This window comes from Dendropsophus ebraccatus, chromosome 7 (genome assembly GCF_027789765.1).
Source record: "Dendropsophus ebraccatus isolate aDenEbr1 chromosome 7, aDenEbr1.pat, whole genome shotgun sequence".
Taxonomy (NCBI): domain Eukaryota; kingdom Metazoa; phylum Chordata; class Amphibia; order Anura; family Hylidae; genus Dendropsophus; species Dendropsophus ebraccatus.
Genome location: NC_091460.1, coordinates 93915013 through 93932855, shown reverse-complemented (window position 1 = coordinate 93932855; position 17843 = coordinate 93915013). Strand labels below are relative to the sequence as shown.

Genomic DNA, 17843 nt, shown 5'->3' with positions numbered 1-17843 from the left:
CAAATAGTGACTGACAACTTTTCCCCAACCACCCTTATCTAATAGGGCCAGTGTCCTATTAGAATGTTGCCCATAATAGATATTGATGAACAAAACTTATAAAAAATATATCAAAACTCAATTCTAAATTGTTCTAAGATTGGAGGCAAGGGCAGCACAGTGGCTCAGTAGTTAGCACTGTAGCCTTGCAGCACTGGAGTCCTGGGTTCAAAGACGACCAAGGACAACATCTGCAAAAAGTTTGTATGTTCTTTCTGTGTTTGCGTGGGTTTCCTCCGGGTACTCCGATTTCCTCCCACACCCAAACATATACAGATAGGTGAAGCGCTGCGGAATCTGTGTGCGCTATACAAATAATAAAAATTTAAAAAAACAAGGGCAGGCAGAGCAGTAGTCAACATGGATGCCAGTTAAGGCCCAGCAATAGTCAACATTGATGCCAGTTAAGGCCCAGCAATAGTCAACATGGATGCCAGTTAAGGTCCAGCAAAGAGGAGGCAAGGGCAGGCACACCTAGTGAGGCTCCCTAAAACTAGGCAAGACACTGCAGAGCCTTGAACACATAGAGAGCCATTTCAAGTGAGTGAGGAAGCTAGTGAGGCTCCCCAAAACTAGGCCAGACAGTGCAGGGCCTTGAACACACAGAGAACCAATACAAGTGAGTGAGGAAGCTAGTGAGCCTCCAAAAAATTAGGCCAGACAAAGAGAGCCATTACAAGTGAGTCCATCCAAAAATTGGAGTGAGCCCAGGGGCTGGGATATATAGTGGACATGAACCCAGGTGCTGACAGCTAACTGGCTAGGCCAGTTGTCAGTCAGCACTCACCATCAAGGGTACACTCGATGCCTCTCGACCGGGGGTGGTGAGGCCCCGGCCACGGCTAGACAAAAATAAATAAAACAGCTGGCTGGTTGGTGGGGGCGCGATCGGCGGGCCCCCGGCAACCAGTCCCGCTCCTCTGCAAACGTAGTGTGACGTCAGGCAGTGAGGACGCATAGAACAATACAGTCTTCTTTAGAGGCCCTGGAATTTGAAAACACGGGAAACCATTAAAACAGAGGTAGCATATCATGAACCACCTAAAAATTCAGCCTGACACAACATGGTGGTGAGAACAGAGCGAACAAGGTAGAAGCTGTAGCCAGTAAGCCTTCCAAAAATTATACCAGACCTAGCATGGCATTGAGCACACAGATGACCATTACAAGTCAGTGAGGAAGCAAGTGAGTCTCCCAAAAATTAGGCTAGACACAGCAGGGCCTTGAACACACAGATAACAATTACAAGTCAGTGAGGAAGCAAGTGAGCCTTCCAAAAATTAGGCCAGAAGCAGCATGGCATTAAGCACCCAGAGAACCATTACAAGTAAGTGAGGCAGCAAGTGAGCCTCCCAAAAATAAGGCCAGAAGCAGCATGGCATTGAGCACCCAGAGAACCATTACAAGTAAGTGAGGCAGCAAGTGAGCCTCCCAAAAATTAGGCCAGACACAGCAGGGCCTTGAATGCACAGATAACCATTACAAGTCAGTGAGGTAGCAAGTGAGCCTCCCAAAAATTGTAGTGACGCCAGGGGCTGGGATATGTAGTGGACATGAACCCGGGTGCTGACAGCTGACTGGCTAGGCCAGTTGTCAGTCAGCACTCACCATCAAGAGTACACTTGATGCCTCTCGACCGAGGGTGGTGAGGCCCCGGTCACGGCTAAACAAAAAAAATAAAATAACACAGCAGGCTAGTTGGCGGGGGTGCGATCGGCGGGCCCCCGGCAACCAGTCCTGCTCCTCTGCAGATGTAGTGTGATGTCAGAGCATGGCAGTGAGGACACAGAGAACCATTAGGAGTGAGGAAGCAATTGAGCCTCCCAATAATTAGGCCAGACCCTGCATGGCAGAAGAAGACTTGGCAGTTGGCTGAGAATTGTAGGAAGAGGAGGAGGAGAGGAGATACCAAGAATCTTCATGTTCAGCTGCTTTCCCCGGGTAGACAGTTGAATTCAGGTGAAATGCAGGCTTTGTTCATTTTTATAAACGTCAGCCTGTCAGTGCACAGGCGGGTGCGCTTATCAGTGATGATGGCACCAGCTGAACTAAAGATCCGCTCTGACAATACGCTAGCGGCAGGGCAGGCCAGCACCTTCAAGGCGTAAAGCGGCAGTTGGGGCCACGTATCCAGCTTTGAAACCCAGTAGTTGTAGGAAGCAGAGTGATCGTGAAGGACGGTGGTATGGTCAGCAAGGTACTCCCTCACCATCTTCCTAAAGGCTTACCCCCTACTCTGTGTAGACTGGGGACGGTTGACATAGTCCTGCTGGGGTGCCATGAAACTGTCAAAGGCCTTGGAGAGTGGTCCCCTGCCCCTTGACAAGCTGCCTGCTCCACCGCTCCTCTCCCCCGCTCTTTGGCCCACAGAACTACGTCCTCTGGCGCTAGTGGTGTCAGATTGGAAGTACATTTTCAGCTTCTGCACCAGGGCCTGTTGATATTGATTCACTCTCATACTGCGTTCCTCGGCAGGAATGAAAGTGGGAAAGTTCTGTTTGTACCGAGGGTCCAGGAGGGTGAACACCCAGTAATCTGTGTTCTCAAAAAATTTTTTAACCCAAGGATCACGGGAAAGACAGACTAACAAAGTCAGCCATGTGTGCCAGGGTCTCAACACGAAAGAACTCCCTCTCCTGACTAGCCTCAATTTCCTCGAGCATGGGTACCCTCTCCAGTGGCGGCACCAGTCTGCTCCTCTTCTTCATCCTCTACTCGGTGTTGAGAAACTGATGTCAGGGCGGTCTGGCTATCTAGCGGCGGCTGTTCTTCACCCGTCTCCTGAGACGAAGGCAAAGTGTCAGACTTCAGGCTGAGCAGGGAGGTTTGAAGCAGACAGAGCAGCGGCATGGTGAGGCTGATGATGGCATCATCTCCGCTGACCATCTGTGTTGACTCCTCAAAGGGGCCCAGTACCTGACAGATAGACATCCGTGTCCACTCCTCATTGTAGATTTGAGGTAGCTGACTGACCTGACTACCGCTTCGTACAAGGGTTGACATCTGGCATTCCACAATAGCTCTGCGTTGCTGGTAAACCCTGGCTACCATCTGGAAGGTGAAATTCCACCTCGTGGGTACGTGGCAAAGCAGTCTGTGAGCCGGCAGTTGCAAGCGCCTTTGCACTGCCCTAAGGGTGGCAGCATCCGTGGTTGACTTGCGGAAATGCACACAGATGAGCAAGTCAGCCAAATTGGGGTAAGTCTTAAGAAACCGCTGCACTACTAGGTTGAACACGTGGGCCAGGCATGGTACATGTGTGAGGCTGCCGAGTTGCAGAGCTGCCACCAGGTTTCGCCCGTTGTCATACACAACCATGCCTGGTCTGAGGCTCCGTGGAGCCAGCCAAAAATCTGACTGTGCCATAATGCCCTGCAACAGCTCCTGGGCCGTGTGCCTCTTGTCGCCTAAACTCAGCAGTTTCAACACCGCCTGTTGGCGCTTACCCACCGCACTGCTGATGCTACAAGATGGAGGCGAAGTGCTCGTGGAGGGTAATAGAGAGGAGGAGGAAGAAGCGGAGAATAAAGAGGTGTACAACTCATGAGAGACCGCAATCGAGGTAGGCCCCGCAATCCTCGGGGTGGGCAGCACATGAGCGGAACCAGGGTCAGACTCTGTCCCAGCCTCCACCAAGATGACCCAATGTGCCGTCAAGGAGATATAGTGTCCCTGCCGCCAGCACTTGTCTATGTGTCCGTGGATAGGTGGACCTTGTCGCTGACCGCGTTGGTCAGGACACGGATGATGTTATCCGACACGTGCTGGTGTAGGGCTGGGACGGCACACTGTGAAAAGTAGTGGCGGCTGGGGACAGAGTACCGAGGGACAGCCACCACCATGAGGTTCCTAAAAGCCTCTGTCTCTACCAGCCAATAGGGCAGCATCTCCAAGCTCAGCAGTTTGCCTATGTGCACATTTAGGGCTTGTGCATGCGGGTGAGTGGCAGTGTACTTGCGCTTCCGTGCAAAGGTCTGTTGCAGGGACAGTTGAACGCTGCGCTTTGACACCTTGCTGGAGGGTGTGGAGCATAGTGGAGGTGAAGGAGTGTGTGTCGGGTGTGAGGTACTCGTGCCTGGGGCCTGGGCGGGGGGACTGACAGAGCCAGCACCTGACACAGGGGAAGGAGCAGGGGTGCGACTTGCAGTCACTGAACGGCCTTGGTTCCACTGAGTGAAATGTTTAGCACTCATATGCCTGCGCATGCTGGTAGTGGTTAGGCTGGTAGTGGTGGCTCCCCTGCTGATCCTGGCGTGGCACACGTTGCGCACTACAGTCCGTCGGTCATCCGCAGTTTCTTTAAAAAACCTCCGGACTTCGGAACATCTAGCCCTGGCCACGGGAGTTTGACTTCGTGAAACAGTTGCTGATCTACTCGCTCTGCCCCTGCCTCTCCCTCTGCCCACCCCTCTTCCTCTTCCAACTGGTCCTGCGGGTGAACTTGCCTCCTCCTCAGAAGCACGGTCTTCACTGGACTTATCCACCCAGCTCGGGTCAGTCACCTCGTCCTCATCCACCAGCTCCTCACTTAGAGTTACATTCATGACAACAACCTCACTGTCTGACAACCGGGTCTCATCGTCATCATCAGACACCTCTTCCAACCCCGCTTGTAAGTCCCCACTCTCATCACCCACTGACTGCGTGAGCTGCATAGTTTGGGCATCAGGACAGATCGACTGCTCCGGTTGCTCTGACTCAGGGAAGAGTCCAGAAAACAGTTCCTGGGAGCATGGTGGTGGATCTGAATCCCTTCTTTTCCTGGAGGGGCCAGGCTGTGGGGAAGGAGGCTGAGCTAATGGAGCAAGGGTTCCACTCCCTTAGGTAGCGTGGGCGGACTGCGTTAAAGACTGGGTGGTGGATAAGTTACTTGACACATTATACGCTATGCACGTTATCACCTGTTCACACTGCTGCGGTTTCAATAACGGTCTACCTTGAGACTCCGTAAGTTGGTCAAAGAAGCTAGGGAGTGGACGTCTGCTGTGTGCCACTGCTACCTCCACACCAGGTGCTGCTGTTTCACCCTGCCCTGAAACACGGCCTCCAGCAACCACATCACTTGGAACCCCATGCCCACGCCCTCGACCCTGACCCATGGGGTTCACCATTTTTTGGACACTGCAGATAACTGAGATAGGAACGGAGATAGGCCTTGCGTATGAAATACAGATATCTTGAAAAATAGTTTTAGTAACCAATGGTTTGGTGGGGCTCTACAGTGCTATCTGGTATGGGCAACAACTGTACACACTTTGTCACCCCAATACAATGAGCAGTAAAGTAAGTTCTATGCAGGATGCACTACAACTCCCAGCTATACAGTGCAGTACACACTAGTTTAGGGGGGCTTTATGGTGCTATCTGGTATGGGCAACAACTGTACACACTTTCTGTCACCCCAATACAATGAGCACTGAAGTTCTATGCAAGATGCACTACAACTCCCAGCTATACAGTGCAGTACACACTAGTTTAGGGGGGGGGCTTGATGGTGCTATCTGGTATGGGCAACAACTGTACACACTTTCTGTCACCCCAATACAATGAGCAGTTAAGTAAGTCCTATGCATTACAACTCCCAGCTATACAGTGCAGTACACACTAGTTTAGGTGGTGCTATCTGGTATGGGCAACAACTGTACACACGCTTTGTCACCCCAATACAATATGAGCAGTGAAGTAAGTTCTATGCGAGATGCACTACAACTCCCAGCTATACAGTGCAGTACACCAGGACCACCAGCCCCAAAATCAAAAAGGAGTACACTGAGCACTTCTTAGGGGTGTGTATGCAACACCTAATGCCCCCTTTCTGCTAGCAGCCGGTCACCACAGTGTGGTGGTTAAATCGCGGTAGCAGCACTGCAACTCCCAGCCAGCAGTCTGTAGTAATAGTATTAATAAAAGCTTTTAAGCCCTGAAAAGGTATGTTTGTTTATATTGCTAGTATTCCCTGCCTACTGGAACGCTAAATCCTACACTGACACTCTCCCTGACCAGCAGCAGCTCTGTCCCTGATCTCTCACAGCATGCGTCTGAAGCGAGCACTGCCGGCGCCGAGTTTTATATGGCAGGGTCATCTCATCTGGCCAACCAATCGCTGCTATCGACATGTATGGGTCCCACGTCATCGCGGGATGTACCAAAGAGTCTCCTGCATGTTTATTAGCTGCAAAAAAGCGCGCAAACTTACAGGAAATGGATGATGAGATTTCCTCGAGTATCGCGAGATGCTCGTCCGAGTAACGAGTACCATCAAGTACCCTAATACTCGATTGAGTACCAAGCTCAGACGAGCACGTTCGCTCATCTCTGTTTCTAATCTATTTTCTCAAACCCCTCCAAACTCAAAATAACCAATGTTTCAGTTCAGACATTTGTGGGAGATGTGGGTTGCTGCTATTATCTTTTGCATTTATACAAATATATGGATCGAGAAGAAGTGATTGGTCTCAAAGAAAATAAGCAATAGTGATAATAATTTGAAAGCTTTTATATAAAGTACATAGCTGTCCAAGAAACACTTACTTTAACAAAGCAAGAAAAGCAGCAGGTTCAACATCTGGCAATTCAATTTCTGTTGAGGTTGTAGCCATGCCTCCATTAAACATGGCATCAAAGACCGCACTTCCAACTGCCAAAACAAACCTAAGAAAAATAAAACATACAAAACATATGAACCTGTGCACAGCACAAATACACAAAGGCATCCTACAAAAATTGTACCTGTATTTTAGTTATTTAAGTTTAACAGTCATTTAAATTTTTTAGCAGAAGTCAATAGTACAAGCGATTTTAAGAAACTCTGTAATAGGCAAAAAGCCTCTTTTTGTATTCGAAAAGCTATTTTCCAGCCTATCACCCTCATTTCTTATTTGCTCGTTATCAGGCAAAGTGGTCTACATTACAGAAAAGCAAAGTGAATATGGGTTTGCTGAGCCCAATTTTAACCTATGGAGGGGGGTGAACAAGCAGGGAGAGCAGACAAGCAGCTGTACAGTTTGGAGACTGGGCAGATAAAATGCGGGATTCAGAGGTCAGAAAGGTCAATGCTTATCTGGGAACTTGGAAGATTGCAGAATGTAGTGTTTTGCAGTTCTGACTTTTCTCCTCTCCGTACTCCGTTATCCCCCTCGACTCCTCTCCTATCCATAGGGCACAATTGACTCAGAAATCCTGCTTCTTATGACGTGAGGGGGAAGTTGGAAAACAGCTTTTTGTGTACAGAAGGAAAATCTTTTGCTTAATACAACCTATTAAAGGGTCTCTTAAAATCACTTAAACTACTGATATTTAAAAATTCCTGAAAAATGACAGTAACGTTTTAACCCCTTCTCTCCTACGCCACTTTTTCATTTTCGCCTATGTTTACCTCTTCACGCTCACCCACTGTCTTGTTGTGGTGTCGCTGGTGTCCCCTATTGACTGTGATTGGTGCCATGGCCTGTGATTGGCTGTCACTCCCGGGAGGAGTTCGCCTTGGAAGTGACGGTGGCTGCAGTTAGGGACACCGGAGACATCGCCGACAGACCACTGGGGGAGCAGAGAGGTAAGCATAGGCTATTGTATATTTTCTATGTGACCATAGCTATATATGAAAAGTTTACCAATGCTGGACAACCCTTTAACTGTTCACAAAAGCAGTAATTTTGACCAAAAGGTGGCAAAAACGTTCACATACCACTGTAAACGCACTGGGGGACATTTATTAAGTCCAACGTTTTTAACGCCGGACTTATAAATGTTCCCGCATCTCCGGCGCTACGGAGATTTATGTAGAGGCGGACTGAAAGGTGGAGTAGGTTTTCGTCGTATCATTTAGTTTAAAAACTGATAAATCGCGCGGACTCTGAGTCCGCGCCCCCCGTTCCGCCCCCTCGGCGCACCCGGCGTAAAGGGGCGATTTGGGAATATTTTATTCGCAGATGGCCGTTTTGCGAATAAAATATTCACAAATAGCCCCTTTCTTTAAGAAAGTAGGCCTTTTAGGGGTGGATACATGTCGCCCATTGTGTTTTCTGGGTAAAATTAAAAAAAAAAAAAAAAGTGTTGTGGCCAGATGTTAGCCGGTATAAAAAAAAAATATATAAATTGCCATAAAAATATATTTTTTATGCTGCATCTCACTTGGGGTATATTGGGAGTTCTCCCATAGAACTCCACGGCTTTCTATCCCTGCCTTTGTGAGATCAATGCATCAATCACGGGGTCAAACTATAATATTACTAAGCAGGAAAAACACAACAAATGAAATGATTTCTACCAAAAGATGCACATCCTACAACTACTTTATAAAAAAAAAAAAAAAAAAAAAAAAAAAAAAGGCGATCTGATCACAATGTTTAAATATATGAATGGGCAGTACAGAAATTTTTCTAGTGATCTCCTTACACCTAAGCCTGTAATCATGACAAGAGGACATGTCTAGAGCGTGATGACAAACCTATGACACATAGCCATTTTTGCTGACACACGACCGTATACATGTACGTGGCTGCTTGCCGAGAAGGGCGCCGGCATGCCCCTGTGGCAACACAATTACAGTATTTATCCTCTGGCAGTGCTCTCAGGCCTGCCCTGCCCAATGTATCCTCCACAGGTACCGCCAAGACTTTGCATGCTCCATGTTAACCGACACTCTTAATTAGATGTGCAGCGGCGCTATGCTCCTGTGCTGTCTACGCAAGCTGTGGCCCCACACTCCTGCGCAGCACAGTCTTGGTCTCAAATGCGCCACACTCCCCCAAGCTAATTATCAAGTCTCAAAGGCGCCATGCTCCTGCCTGCGCACCTGACCGTTTAGCAAGTTGCTGAGTATGAGTATGAGCATTCCAGTGAAGGAATGAGGGTGCAGGGGGACTAGGGGTGTATGGTGGTGAAGGGATGGGGACTGGGGTATATATTTGTGTTATTTAAACTATCAACATTGTTAAATTATGTTGTTGTTGTTGTTTTGTTGTCGAAGTGATACACCACCCGAGTAATGCTGTTTTTTGCTGAAGTTTAACACACAGAGCTTAAAAAAGGTCGCCCATCACTAGTCTAGAGGAAAGAAGGTTTCACCATCAGCAAAGACGTGAATTCTTTACTGTAAGAGCAGTGAGACTATAGAACTCTGTCACACAATGTTGTCATGGCCAAGTCATTATATAAGTACAGGGGAAGCCTGAATCCTTTTCTCTATAAATATTTTACAAGTTATGGACACTAGATTTCACATTTCATATTGAAGTCGAAAAGTAATTTTTCTCCCTGTAATGGGACAATTGGCATCGCCCTCATGGGCGTTTCTGCCTCCCTCTGGATCAACACAGGTTTATAGGTTGAAGTTGATGACCTCTTCTATTTCCTTCAACCCTATTAACTGTGTAACTTGAAAAACTGCATAAAAAAATGTGTGAAAAGAAAGGAGTTGTCCGGGGCTACTTTCTTCAAGAAGCAGCACCTCTCCTGAGTTTGGGTGCTACATTCTTGCAGTGGAATGAAAATCAGCTGCAAGGACGCAGGGCCATAGACTGTAAAGTTACCAAGTATAGGAGCATATTTCCCTGTGAAACTGACAGTGTGAAATCAGCTGCAGACTCGCTACATGTGAAGGCACCCTCAAAAAAAAAAAAAAGAAAGAAAAAAAAAAAAGCAGCCATATCTCCAGGAATGTACCATGACCACTGATGTAAAGCTTAGCAAAACTACAATTCCCATCATGACAAATATCAGGGCATGATAGAAGCTGTAGTTGTTCAGCAGCCCCAGCCTGTGATACACTAATTTACAGATTTTTTTTTTCTTGTTTTCTATCTACTACACTACAGTTGTTACGTTATCATAGAAATATGACAACTTTTCTGTCGAAACTAGAGAACCTGTGATATGAACCCAGGACCTTAAAGCTACAAGGATAGAGTGCTAACCACTTAGCCACCATGCTGCTACATACAGTGCTAACCAGTGAGCCACCGTGCTGCTGCTAGTAACACAAATGCTACACACACACACACTAATACCATATCAATGCAAAGTACTGGAACAAGTTTACTTCTTGCATTATGTCTTTTTTGTTCTTTTTTTTTTTTTTTTTTGTAAAAGATCAGAGGTATCGGCCATAGAAAGCATGGACTACAGTTTGAGAAAAAGGGAGTCACCTAGTTTCCGAATGTTTAAGATTGATTTAAACATAGGAAACTTAAAAAATAAAATGAAGCATGTATATGTATAAGCATGTATATTTAAAAAAAAAAAAAAAAAAAAAAAAAAAATTTCATGACACTGCCTCCTGAGCTGTTATTCATAAAAATATTTTATGCTATTTTATGCTGACTGCTATTCAGTGAGTTATAAGTGACCAGTTTATTTTTTATTTTTTTTTAGGGTGCAGGTTATTTCTGTCATTTCCGTGTGTTGTATGCACTGATCTGTGAAGCACACAGAAAGGGGAAAGGGGATTTCCAGGAAAATATAGGTTTTCTCTATCAACATGATAGGGAAAAAGGAGGAGATAGCAGGGGTCTGACCTCTGTACTCCCTACCGTTCTCCGTATCAGGCCTAGCCAGCTCTCTTATGAATAGAGCTGCTGGTTTTGACACGTCAGTTGTGTCAAAAGCAGGGCTGTGGAGTTGCTAAGCCGCAGCTCCGACTCCTGAATTTTACAGACTGACTCCATCTCCTTAATAAATATCCAGTCAGACACTGGGGGACTTATTTGTCCAACTAGTGTAAAGTAGATCTGGCTCAGAAGCTTCTGTGTAATGTCCTACAAGATCCTGGGGCCAATTCTGAGGTAATATGGAAAGATACAAAGCAAATCATCCTGTGTGTGTGCAGTGGATGCAGCTATTTTCCAGCCATCATGTCCTGAACGACTCAGAACTAGACTAGATGGAGCAGGTGGTCTTTTCCTGCTGACACCTGCTGACAATCTTTTATGTTTCTAACTATTCACCATATACAAAAACCAACAATGCCAGATACCTGTGATATACATAGTGATATAGTGGGGTGTGATATAGTGGGGTCAGCCAAAGTGAAATAGTGGGGTCCATAGTGATATACAAGTCAGCTATAGTGATTTAAAGAGTCGCTGTCATATAATTATTATTATTATTTTTTTTCCCCAGAAATCAATAGTCCAGGCGATTTTAAGAAACTTTGTAATTGGGTTTATTAGCCAAATATGCCATTATCTGCATTTAAAAAGATTTTCCCAGGTCCCCTCCTCCCTCCTCTTTTCCATCCACTGCAAAAAAATCAGGAAATTGTGACTTGTTGCATCAGACGTACCCAGTCTGGTCTATAGAGAGGGGAGGGGGGTGGAGGGAGTTAGCCGACAGCAGAAAGCAGATAACAGAGGATTACAGGCATGGAGCTGGGTGACAGCTGTAATCAGAGCTCAGAGAGGTCAGTGGTGACTGTCAGAGGAGATAAAGGGCGATGTATTTGTAGATTAACACTTTGTTGTCCTGTTTTGGTCTTGTATTTAGCTCTCTCCATAGGAGAACAATGAAGACATGGGGGGGGGAGAGCTTCAAATGGCTTTTTCATGAAAAAAATGCATTTTTCGGCTAATAAACCTAATTTCAAAGTTTCTTAAAATCGCCTGTACTATTGATTTCTGCAAAAAAAAAAAAAGTTCACGACAGTGACACTTTAAGTGGGTCAGCCATAATGATATACAGGTAAGCTATTGTGATATAGGGGTAAGACATAGGCCCACATCAGCTCTCTATCAGCATCCACACTCCAGAATCGTCGCTGCCCCTTAGGAACTACCCACTCAGTTACCACCCAGTCAGTAACTGCAGCTGTGTCCCACCTCACTCACTGATTGGCTGAGCAGGCATTTCTGATTGATTGCATGACATCACATGACTGGGAGCATGTTGTCCCCTCTGGATTTTTCCTTGATGCCTAGACTACTCCTTTAATTTCTGCCTCTCGCTCTAACACACACAGAGCCTGCTGTATCCATAGCGCACACACAGCTTGCTGCAGCCATAGCGTGCACACACAGAAAACACCACACTGAGGACAGACGCTACTACTACACTACTTTTGGGTTCTCATCTACCTCCACCTCCTTCTCTACATTACACAGGATATCTTCATATTCTGCTACTGCTCATATATAATCATCCAGCATCCAGGATAAGAACAGCACAGATCTCCACCCACACAACGGATTCTTCCAGCTCAGAAACAAGCTGCCAAATAGAGACCAGATTACTGATATATGGAGGAACCTAAATGAATATGAGAAAGGTTCTAAAGGCTTAGAATGAAAGAACATAAACTATATTAATGAGGAACATTTATAAAATCCATATAAAAAGTCAATTATTAATTTTTTTATTTTATTTTTTTTTTTAAGCTGGAGTCTGAATTTTTTTTCTAGCAAAAACTAGCTCAGACTCCACAGCCCTGGTCAAAAGTTGCTGAGACCGGCTGAGATGAAGAGATAAAGCTGGGGGAGAGACCACAGAAGCCATGCTACGTGTACTTACTCCTGGCTGTATCTCAGTTACAGCTGACTCTGTGGTAGTTTATGAGACTACCTAGACCAGTACTTCTCACCAGTGAGGCGCCCCCTAGTTGTTGGTGAGGCCCAGCTGGGAAGCCAGTTTTCACAAAAGCAACTATGATCTGCACAGTCCTTTTGCTGTTTGCAAAAATCTCCATTTTAGAAACATTAGCATATTTTGTACTTGCTTTTTTAGTATATAGAGCTTGGGAGATGGATGTAAGCTAGCCCTAGCATTATTTTTAGCTTTTAAATGGACTTTCACCAGATGGTGAGGCCCAGGCACCCTCTTGCTCAATCTGGTGAGGCCAAGGCATTGCCTTGGTCTGTTGGGTGAGGCTCCAGTAGAAAAAGTTTGAGAAGCACTGACCTAGACCATGGGTCTCCAAACTGCGGCCCTCCAGCTGTTGCTATACTACATTTCCCATCATGCCCAGACAGCCAAATCCAAAGCTTTAGCTGTCCAGGCATGATGGGAATTGTAGTTTAGCAACAGCTGGAGGGTCACAATTTGAGACGCATAACCTAGACATTCAGAGCAGCCAGCCAGGGGAGTGGATTAAGCTGTTGCTGCATCCTCTTCCTGGCTATATCTCCGATCCCAGTAGTAAAACCTAGCCGGATCAATAACTTTTGACATGCAGATTTTGCTGGACTACTTTAGGGGGACACTGTCACGTATGCACAACCCCTAAGGTGCGGGACGTCAGGAAGCCAGGAGTCAAAGAGACAGGCAGGAGTGCGGGATGGAAATGTATTAGCCTGGCAGACGTGGGTTAAGTAGTCAGGGGCTACATTCTCGCAGTAGAATGAAAATCCGCTACAAGAATGTAGAGCAATAGGGAATGACAATACATTGTACCGCAGCGGATTTCGGGCCCTGTAGTTCTCCACAGGATTTGACATAGATTCGTAATATGGATCAAGGATGTTGTTTTATTGGCTTAACAACCTTTCAAGGAGGCCACCCTCCTCTTCATCAGGTTAACTTCTTCATGACACAGACTTTTGGCCTTGTGGATGCAGCCATTTTTCATTTGTGCATTTTTGTTTCTCCCTGCCTATCTAAGAGCCGTAGCGCTTTTACTTCTCCATGTACAGAAATGTATGGAGGATAATTTGTTGAAGAATCAATTGTACTTTGTAATGACACCTTTATTTCACTATACAAATATAATGCAAAACAAAAAAAAAAAAAAATTGTGTGTAAAAAATTGAAAAATGAAACTTTAACTAGAGATGAGCGAACTCAGAAATTCATTTCGGGAAGTTTGCGAATATTCGTACGAATTTGCGAATATTCGCGAATTACATATAACCAAATTTCAATTAAAACAGTTAAACTATAGTAGCTACAATAGTGGGACTATTAAAGAAGGGCAAATTTTTCACCCCATGTTGCTGTGACGGTGTCAAAAGTTAAAAAATGTTGATTATTTAAAAATGTCAATCAGCCTGTCAATCACTCAATTTCCGCCATGGACAGCAGTGGACATCAGTTGATCAGCGGCGTAAACTCATTTTTGTCCCAAGACAGCAGTGGACATTGCTAAATTAGCGGCTTTAAATTACGTCTGAAGAACATTGGTTGATCAGGGGCATCAAATTAAATGGTCTTCATGGGCACCATTGGACACCAGTGGTTCACTGGCATAAAATGAGTCTCTCACAGGACAGCATTAGACACTGTGAAGCAGAAGCCCCATCAGGGGCAATGTCTTAGCCCAAGAGGTGTCAGGAATGTGACTTTGCGCTCCTCGGTCCATGCTGGGCGACAGAGGAAGCGCTGAGCCTATGGTTGTTTTTTTTAATTGCGATATCTGTCTGAATGCTGTCTTAGCTTCCCAGCCACACCCGCATTGCCTGTTATACTCTGGGCCTGTCCAGCTGAGCTGGGTTGCTAAGATCAGGGCTGATGCAATCAGCTGCCGGACCCAGTCCCTGATCCTAGATAAATATCAGCTAGCTCCTCATTTCCCTGCTGGCTATTGAGTTATACTCTGCTACAGCTTTTACCTCTGCTATTGTCTGTGTATTTCTGACATTTGGCTTTGTTTCTTGACTTTCCTGTTTTTCCGCCTGTCCTGACATTACCACCTGACTTTGACTACTCTTTTGGATCTTGATTTTGTACTTTTGCAGCCCGACGTTGCTGACCCGGATTGTCTACTCTGGCTTATTTAGTTTGTTTTGTCCTGTTCTAAGTTACACTTTATCAGTGTAGGGACTGCCGTCGTGGTTGTCCACAGCTGTAGGGACATGAGGTGGGTTCTAGTGGCTAGGGCTCACTGTCTTGTCCTGTTCCCTACCTCGGTCCGGCGCTTTCGTGACAAGGGCTCTAGAACAGACACCTTTTTTTTTTTTCAGAAAACCTTAAGTTGGAGAAGATTGTCCCACTTAATGTCCCACTTAATGTCCTTTAAAAAAAAATATGGCAGAAATTATGTCTTCCAAAACCTTTATGAATCTGGGCTTCTGGCTTTTTCCAAGACCTGCATAATTAATTGAACCAGGTTAATGCTTTAACAAAGCACATATCTCGTGTTGTAAACCCTCTCCAGCTTAAAAAAACAGGGAAACCCCTGAAGGGGTACAGGAGTGACCGTCTCACCCTCGTTTTGGTCACTCCCAAAAAAACCTCACCCTAATTGTGCATTTACATGTTGCTCCAGGGCTGCTGTTTAAAACAAGCAGCGGATTGTTAGACCTGTCAGTATTATGTAGACTTTGGGAAATACATAGTGCCAGAGTTGAACTAGGTAGTTCCGCACTGAACTTTGATTCATCCGACCGCCCCATAGTACTGACGGTGGCTGTAAAACGGCAGCCCATCTGCTACTGGTTTTAGGCAGCAGAAACTGATAAGCAACTATTCATAGATAACTGCACTCTAAACAAGGCAAAGGAACTTGCTTTTCAGCAACAGATAGCTGCTGGTAGTAGCTATTGAGGTTTCTTATATCGCATTTAGAGGACATTAGCCTCTGTGATATATACCCCATTAAGAACCACAAGAGTCATTAAAACGTTACACAACAATTACGTTATCAGTAACTGAAATCCGCTCCTATCCAGGCTTGATTCATTTTTAAAGAAGTTAGCCTCTCTACACTGAGGAAAGACAGCCTGGTGCTCCTTGGGGTTACAATGGCCCCAGCCGCACTGAACACCCTCTCCGATGCAACGCTGCTGGCTGGGCATGATAAAAGGGTAAGCACAAACTTTTACAGCTGTGGCCAGATGTCCAGCTTTTCAACCCAGAACTGCAACGGGTCTGAGATATTCATGGGGATTCCAAGTAGGACTTAGCTTGGAATTTTAGGAGTGGCTGAAGTGTGTGCACAGTTTCCTTGCCATCTTCAGGAGATCTTTCAGTCCTGGGAAGGAGGGAAGGAACCTATGCACAATGAGGGTCAGCATGTGGGCCATGCAAGGAATGTGCGTTAGATCACCCCACTGCAGTGCAGACACGATGTTACGCCCACTGTCGGCCACTATGTTGCCCACCTGCAAATGCTGAGGGGTCAGCCACTTTGTGATGTTATCCTCAATTGCCCGCAGGAGTTCGTTCCCAGTGTGGCTTCTTTCACCCAAGCTGAGCAGGTGAATGACAGCCTGAAAGCGCTGGGCTCGGCAGAGTTGGTACGCCACTCTGACTGGGTGTGCAGTGGCGTGATGACTGGACGAGGTGGTGGAGGCAGATGTTGAGCTTTCAGGATGATGTCCTCGCTCAATTCTTGAAGGAGACAGAGGTGTCACCTCCTTTTCTCCCTTTTGCCGCTGCAGCTCTCCAGGGACTACATTAATCCAGTGGGCAGTCACTGACATGTACTGCCCCAGGCCATAACTCGAACTCCACATGTCCGCGCTTAGGTGCACCCGATTAGACACAGAGAGGTCCAAAGAGTCGCCAATTTTTCTTTACACATATAGGTGCATTGATGAAATTGCTTTGTTTGAAAAAAAAGTGGCGAATGGGCACTCTCCATTTAGGATGTGCAGAAGCCATCAGGTCTCTAAATGGTTTTGACTCCAAAAGTTGGGATGGGAGGGATCGCAGGGCGATGAGCTTCACCAGGTGGGCGTTTAGCATCTGTGCGATCGGGTGGTTGAGTATTGGTGTCTCCTGGTCATCGCTAACGACAGTGACTGCTGTCTCATCAGTGGCGGTGTTTGCCTACTATGGCTGACGGAGGAGGCAGGAGGTCGATGTGAGGGACCTACTACTCGCAAGCGAGGCTGCAGAATCCTAGCTTTCTGATACTGGCTGTGAGGTGGTAACCGCAGCCATTTGCTGTTCCCGGCAAGATGAGGATTGCTGGTCCCGGTTCTTCCAGGCTGTGGGGTGGTGTTGCATAGACTCTTTCACAGTACACCTTTTCGTTAGATATAGCCAACACTGGATTCTATGTGCAATGGCTTTTTCAGCACCCAAACACTGTTACGCCAATGAGTTGGCTTCACTCAATGACTTCAACAGTAGAAAAAAATTTTTATAGCCACACACTGGATTCACTTTAAACACTTTTTTTCTGAGATACACAGTGAATAGTAGCTTCAAAAAAACACCCACAGACATGTACTATCCCCAACTCAACTTTCTAAACTGCCGTTTCCTATCCTTTCCCTATCTCTTCTCTAAGCTCACTTTCCCCTGCTCCTCTCTCTCCTCGCTATCTACAGCCAGAGTGCCGTCTGCTTCAACAGGCGGGAACTGTGTAGAGGGGGAGAGGCAGGGACTATACAGAGCTGCTGAATAGCAATTTTTACCCTATTCTATGGGAGAAAGGGACTATTAATAATCCCTTTCTCCCATAGAGTAACCAAATAACTGTATGCCAACACAGACAGCTGCAATCGCCGCCGTCATGTTTGGTGATTTTTTTAAGCTAATCAGGTGAAATTCGTTTCGCAATGCGAAGCAAATTTATCCCCGGATTTGCTGCGAATCTGGCTTCGCTCATCCCTATTAATAACGCAATATTTGGGGGGTTTGATTTAGCAGAGTTCACTTTATAGGAAACCAGACTGTAGGTCGGTCTGATTAATAAGTAACTCATGTTTACATAGTTTTTCATATTTTCATAAAGGCAGCAATCTCACAATGCTAATAATGATCATGATTAGTAGCGGCCGTCGTAGTGATCCTGTAGTGGGAATATAGCCTTAAAATACAAAATTACTCTTACTTGGAATTCACTTTCCACAAATCCTTCATGACAGCACCATGAATGGACAAAGCTCCGGTCGTCTCTCTAGGGACAGGAACACAGAAAAGTTTAAAAG

The 17843-nt window shown here is 46.0% G+C and overlaps 1 protein-coding gene across 3 annotated transcripts in view; it reads right to left on the bottom strand.

Annotated features, from left to right (window-relative positions):
* Nucleotides 1–17843, bottom strand: part of LOC138797578 (BTB/POZ domain-containing protein 2-like) — a 550827-nt gene that overhangs the window by 438928 nt on the left and 94056 nt on the right. For all 3 annotated transcript variants that reach the window (XR_011363952.1, XM_069977918.1, XM_069977917.1), the window contains exon 2: nt 6571–6690. Coding sequence is in view for 2 of the 3 variants with exons in the window: in XM_069977918.1 (XP_069834019.1) it covers nt 6571–6690 (120 nt within the window). In the remaining variant the exon portion in view is untranslated. The remainder of the gene's footprint in view (nt 1–6570; nt 6691–17843) is intronic.